At 50.6% G+C, this 6,744-nt stretch overlaps 1 protein-coding gene across 1 annotated transcript; it reads right to left on the bottom strand.

Annotated features, from left to right (window-relative positions):
* Positions 1–2,370: 2,370 nt before the first annotated feature.
* Positions 2,371–6,036, bottom strand: LOC133340340 (protein-glutamine gamma-glutamyltransferase K-like). Its single transcript, XM_061548484.1, has 5 exons — positions 5,918–6,036; positions 4,709–4,892; positions 4,073–4,227; positions 3,422–3,558; positions 2,371–2,826 (listed from the first exon to the last, which is right to left on the bottom strand). Exons 3-5 carry the CDS (start codon positions 4,127–4,129, stop codon positions 2,691–2,693), a joined length of 330 nt encoding a protein of 109 aa, XP_061404468.1. The 5' UTR covers positions 4,130–4,227; positions 4,709–4,892; positions 5,918–6,036; the 3' UTR covers positions 2,371–2,690.
* Positions 6,037–6,744: the final 708 nt, after the last annotated feature.

The raw sequence follows: 6,744 nt of genomic DNA, 5'->3' as shown, positions 1-6,744 counted from the left end.
CAATAGAGGGGTCCATGCCAGGTAGCCATGGGCGCCCATGAAGACTAATATCTGAGGGGGCAAGCAATATACCCTGCCCCCTGTCCCTGCGAGCATGGGGTCTCTGCCACACCAGCAGTGTGGGGCTCATCGTGATGTGCTGCTCACAAGTGCAATTTTTATGCAAAAGACTTGTTAATGCGGTCAAATGAACCTTATGGCGGGACCTCAGGGTGCCAAATAAACGGAAGTAAAAATCAGAAGTAAAAAAAGACGTATAATTGCGACTCCATCCCACCGCGCACAAATGCCACAACCCACCTGGCGCGGATTATTCTGTTGTCATGTCGTACAAGCACAGCGAGGACGAATGCGCAGAAGAAACTAAACTTTGAAACTTTGATTAGCGCATTGTGTCGAGCTCGTCAAGAGGAAGAGATTGCCATATTGTTCGCCTTCAACAGCAACAACAAAAAAAATCTCCAAAGGTGCCCGCACTTGGTCTCTCGCCCCTCTCTAGTGCGGACTCTTCTTGCACAGCAATTGAGCGGCGAGGGGGCATTAGCGCATGGAGAAGGTGCGACAAACTGAACGGAGGTAAATTACTGGAACAGCAATGGCACTGCGCTCAGGTTATCTCAGCCTTAAAGGAGTACCCGTTGTGATGTGGAAATACCAGCACTGGGGAGACAAAGGCGGCCGAGCGTGGTTGTTGGCCACACCACCCCTCGTGCTGTGTGGGCGTTCAAAGGTGCTCACTAACCGGACTTGTACCAACAATCTGTTAAAGGCTACACGGGAGTTTTTGTCACCGCGACCGCCTGCTTAGCTCGGCACGTTTAGTAGCGCAGCACACAAACCGCTCTGCCACCGCTCGCCTATAATGAAGATAATCGATTATAATTGCGTGGAACATAATGTTGTTTCTGCTGCTTGGAGTTGTTCGTGATTTATCGTAATGGGTGTGGCCAGCGTTAGAGAAAATAATTACATTAATTGTTTACAGCTTCAATTCTTGTCGCTTTAATGCTTAGCGATATATAATGTGCAGTCATCTCTATTACAAGTGGTAACTGTGAAGGGGCATTGATGCTGTGGTGGATGGGACACGTGCGTAGAATGGAGGAAAATAGGGTAAGCAACTTGAAGGTTGGGAATAGCACGTGGCAGGAAAGTGTTGTGGGAAGGATCAGGAGGAGGAGGTTGAGATGGGTGGGACACGGGTGGAGAACGAGGGCAATTTACCACGCCGGGCATTGGAGTGGCACCCAGAAGTTGGGCGATCATGAAGCAATCATCCTCACTGACCTGCTTCCGCTCCTCCCCTACAACCCATCTCTTCTCCCGACACCAGGGCTTGGCAACCTGCGGCTCTGGAGCCGCATGTGCCTCTTTAGGGACAGCTTTGTAACATTGTTTATTTATTTAGGACCCACCCTCTCATATTGACGTGCATTGCAGCTCTTGAAATATTGAGGGAGGGGGTTGTTTTCCGAATAAAAAAAAATATTCTTGTTATGTTGGATGATGACCCCTGTCCGAGTCCATCCTGCTGCTACTTCCAGCCCCCACCCCCCTATCACTACCCCAACCCCTATCACTACCCCTATCATTACCTCAAACCCTATCACCACCCCTATCATTACCCCACCCCCTATCATTACCCCTATCTCTACCCCTATCACTACCCCAACCCCTATCACTACCCCAACCCCTGTATCCACCCCTATAGCTACCCCTCCTTAACCACTCACACATGTCCGATCACCATAACTACACCAGCCCCTTTAATAACCCATCATCTTATGTTATAATTGTTGTAAAGCACTTTGGAATAAGCCGCTATATAAATCTATATGAAATAGGAAAAATAAGAAGACCTTGAGCCAGACTGTTACCATCGAAAGACATCGGAGGTGCAGTGTCGTATCCAACAAATGCGGGAACTGGAAGAAGGAAGCAAGCGATGGCGATGCGCGTGGCTAAGTAAACGCCACTGGCCACGAAGATCTGGGATTGTTAATCACGAATACTGTCTCTGAATGAGTTCAACTTCTACAGGCGACATCAACAACGTCATTCCCCTTCTTCACGAGTACCCGCAGTCCAGTGACGTTACGGCGGTAGCGTTCTTGTCGATCGCGCCTGAAGTCTGTCCATGACATCGGCTCTGTAATGATTATTCTCCACCACCCACATCCCGTCACGATTTTTGGTCCCCATTCGATTTGATGATTCTGATAATGATCATCTTATGATGATGAACACGATCGTGGTGATTGACATGTACGTTGAACTTCTTTCGCACCGTGCGTAGCCAACCGCGCTAGTCGGAGGTGCGGGGAAGGACAACAAACTAAACATTTAACAGTGAATAGCTTCAGGGGCTTCCTAATATCGGAAGAAAGAGTGCTCCAGACGGCCACACAAGCGGATCTGAAAGTGTGCGATGCAGTGACCGTCTTTGTTTGATGGCTATCCAAAAGCCACTGCAAGGATGACCAGAGGTCTCGTGATGGTTTATGCTCCTTGACGAGATCAGCAAGGAATTTGTGGTATATTTGTGGCAAGCACTTTGTGTGTAATGAGTGCGACTTTGATGATGAACACGCTCATGATAGTTCACTCGATCACGATCATGGTGGTACCACTCTTGATGCTGATGATGGTGGTTGACTCATGATGTTGATGATGGTGGTGATGCTGAAGTCTCAGGGCTCACACTGGAAGGTGGCTCCCCCGTGCACCTGCAGCAGCTCCGTGCAGTCGAGGCTCGCGATCAGCGTGAGCTCCCCGGGGCGCTTGGGAACCACGGGCACGCGCACGCGGCCGTGCCCCTCCACGTCGCTGCGCCGAGACAGACACAAAGACAAAGGTCCCCTGTATAACCTACGGCAAACTGTTGGGGCAAGTACTGCGAGCACCTGTTAAGGCCGGGATAGGCACACGAGCGGGTGGTGTGGGCAGCAGCACGTCTGACCGCCTATTGTACCCCCAGGGCTGAAGCTTGCACACACTGCCCAAGATAGTTATTTAAGGCTGAATCGACCTAGGGGAGGCCCAGAACTGGATCGCGGGTGCATAACAAATCACGCTCACAGCTACACTATTGTGAAGCGAAAGACACATACGGGCACGTGTCATCAGCAGCAGCGTGAGCATCAGGTATAATGGTCACTAAACACATGGACAGTATTGTGAGATTGCGTTAGCAGTGGTGCATATGCACGCAAAAATTAAAACTCTCAATCGTCAATAACATCCTGGTCTTAAAAGGAAAATTATATAATAACGGACGTTTCGGGTGATGATCTGTCTTCATAGCAAATGTGTTTGGTTCAATCGATAACACGTGTGCTATGAACAAGGGCAGTTGCCCGAAACATCGTCTATTTCCATTTGATCTTGTTATGATCGTGAACTTGTGACGACGGCACCATACCCGACGAGTATGTTGCCCGGCGCGTGCACGCCGGCTCCCTCCACGCGGACGCGCACGCGGTGCAGGGCGTGTGCCACGGGGTTCGTGAAGCAGAGCTCGGAGATGAGATCGCGACCCACGTGGGTCCCCTCCATCACCTGTGGGGGGATATCATACCATCTACCACTGCACCATTATCAGGCAATCACAAGCACAGCTTCTAGCATGAAACCACTATCATCATCTGACACTATCATCGAACATCGCACTATTATCACACCATCACACAAACACAGCTTCGAACATCACATTACCACCATCATCATGATCACACTTTAATTTAACATCGCATTTTCATCATCACACCATCAATTACCACCACACCATTATCATGCCATCATCATCACACCATCATTAAACCATCATGCCATCGCATAAACACCTTCGTTAAGCACTGGTGTCTACGTACATTGCGAAATAAGTTCAAAATACATCTTACATCACAGCATCATCTAACATTATACCATCATCATGCCATCATAAACACACCACCACCTACCATCGCACCACTGTGTCGGGTGGAGGAGGATTTATGATACCCAAAATAAATTTTGAGACGTATAGTTGTTGCTGCTGTTGTTATTGTTGATGCTGTTGTAATGTGCCACTCACGTGCAAGCGTGGGGAGCGCACACGGGTCACGTGCACGCGCGCGATCTCGGCGACCATGTCGAGCACGCGCGCACACGCCACCAGCACGAGTGCGAAGTGGTCCACGGCCAGGTGCAGGTACTCGCTCGCGGGCACGCGCACCAGCACGCGCCGCTCTGTGTCGGACAACAAAGACAAACATTCCCTCGTAAGAGCCTTCAAACAAACTGTTGGGGCAAGTGCAGTTAGCAAGCATCTATGAAGGCCGGGACGGTACATAAACACGCATGCACACATGTGCACTTAACTATAATACTCATATAATTGCCCTCATTCTCTCCCTCCCCATCTCCATCCTTCCGTCTCACCATCGTGCGGTCCCAGCTCCAGGATGGGCCTCCTCCTCTTCAAACCCGCCCAGGTTGGCGCCCGTGTAAGTGGCCTCGTGGCCCGCACGCTCACGCGGTGTCATGTGCTTGTTTTCGCCACGCGCACCTCGGCCGATAATTCCCAGCCCAGCGCAGTCTCCTCAAGAACTGGCACTGTCACCTCGGGGGGTAGTGGGTCCCCACCCGGGTCCCTGCCCATTGGGGCCCCAATAGGGTCCCCGTCGGGGGATACAATCAGGTGCTCATCGGAGTTTACAATGGAGCGTACATCCAGAACCCTGCCAATATCCGCTGCGTCTCCTGCCCTCTCGACCCCGCCAGGACGCCGCTCGCTTTGTCCCCCCAGGAGGACCCTGTCCCTCCTGTCTCCACCTCGTGGGGTCGCCTCTCTGCACTCCCGCGCTTCAGCAGGCTGAGTGCTTACACCACCACGCGGCGCTCCTCCTCGGAACCTGTGGGGGTGGACGAAGGTGGGTGGAGAGGGGCATCATCATTGTCAGCAGCAGATGCAGCATCATTATTATTTCAGCAGCTACAGCAATAGTCGCAGCATCGTAATCATCATCTAAAGTACCACTACTTAGCAGGAGCACTATCATCACCATCTTCAACTTCCCCAGCCATCACCAGATTGATAGTTCCCTACCATCACCATGCGTAAAGACATTAGCATTATCATCACTATCTCCTGCATATCCTAATCTCAATATAATTATCGTTAAACATTATATTCAACATCATATCGATGATTGCACACTTGTAAATTGTTCTAGTTGTATTCAATAAATATCAGTCAACATTTGCATCACAAGAACATTCCGCGCCACTGACCCACTCCCCGCTGCCCTTCTCCATCCTCCCCTTGCTCCTTGGCCCCTGACCATCTGCACACTTCCCCCTGCTGCCCGGGCTCATGGTTACCCGCAGAGGGTTTGTATTTGGCTGTGATATCGAGGCTGCAATACATATCCACGTGATAAGCCACTTCGTTGAGCTATAATTTATGATTGCCAGGTAGCTTCTGAGAAACACCTATATAGCTCATTGAGCTTTACCGGGTAAAATAAAAAAATGTTAAGTTTTTGTTAATCTGATGGGGAGGTACCACACGAACCACGACCACCGCCATCATCATGACCACTGTCAGGCTTCGTAGAGCAGGGTGCGTGTTTGTTGTCATCGTCTACGAGAGCTGCACGTGGCAAACCGGGGGCGCTGTCGCATGGCTCGGCGATTGCGTGGTCAGCAAACGGGCAGTACAGCAACATGAACCCTTGCATAGTGCCCCGCTTTCCACGCCTGCAACCAACCCGCACCGACCAGCATGAAGTATGGTCAACGATCCACTAGGTCGTGGCGGTGAGGAGGTCCCCATACAGCAACGGATTCGTGAAAGGGCTATGACGTGGACGCACATGCATCGTCCCACGTGATACCACCTCCGGGGCATGCCTCGCGACGCTCAGGTGAGCGTTACCTGCGCTCGCTTCCTGCGGGATAGCTTCAACCGCCTGCCAGCCATCATGTCCCGATGGGAAGTCGGGTCTCTTCATTCGCGCCTCTTAATTCGTGCGTCGCTCCACGATTGGAAGTTCCTGGCACAGATGCGCGAGGTGGATGAATTGCAGTCCTGTCTGTGAGTGTGTGGGTTTATAAAGCTGCACTATGATGAATCCAATGACCCGATTCCCGCTTACGGCCACCATCACCAGTGGCGATAATCTGAACCGGTCCTGGATCTCCAGAGGTCGGCTTTAAATGAGTATCTGGTGCAATGAACACATCGCAACTCGAGTGACAAAGGCGGCCGAGGATGGTCCCGGCCACCCACACAGAACACGTGTGAAACATAGAGATCATGCGTGAACCACGTGCAGATCATTCGGAAAGCCGGCAAATATGTTGTTTGATATCACATATGGATCGTGCGTAGAACGCATACCGATCATACATAAGAAACAAACACCCAGGTAATGTATGAAACACACTCGTATGCTGTTGTAGGATACGTTGGTTCAGCAGGCGTATAGGGTGATTGATTACAATGTTAGTTTTTTTTCAATGGCGATAAAGAATCTTGTTCATTCATTTGCTGTCCACCTGTAAACTCATTCATTCATCAGCTATCATATTCATCTGTGCATCTGTCAATCCACAAGGTACCTGCTATGATTACAGCAGTGATACTGACTGTGGTGGTAGCTGGTATGATTACAGCAGTGCATACAGTGGTGGTAGCTGCTTTAACTACAGCAGTGCATACTGTGGTGTAACCTGCTATGATTACAGCTGGGCAAGCGACAG

The sequence above is a fragment of the Lethenteron reissneri genome, chromosome 9 (genome assembly GCF_015708825.2).
Source record: "Lethenteron reissneri isolate LAM-NWPU_2019-01 chromosome 9, ASM1570882v1, whole genome shotgun sequence".
NCBI classification, from domain to species: Eukaryota; Metazoa; Chordata; class Hyperoartia; order Petromyzontiformes; family Petromyzontidae; genus Lethenteron; species Lethenteron reissneri.
This window is presented reverse-complemented; position numbering and strand designations above follow the sequence as displayed.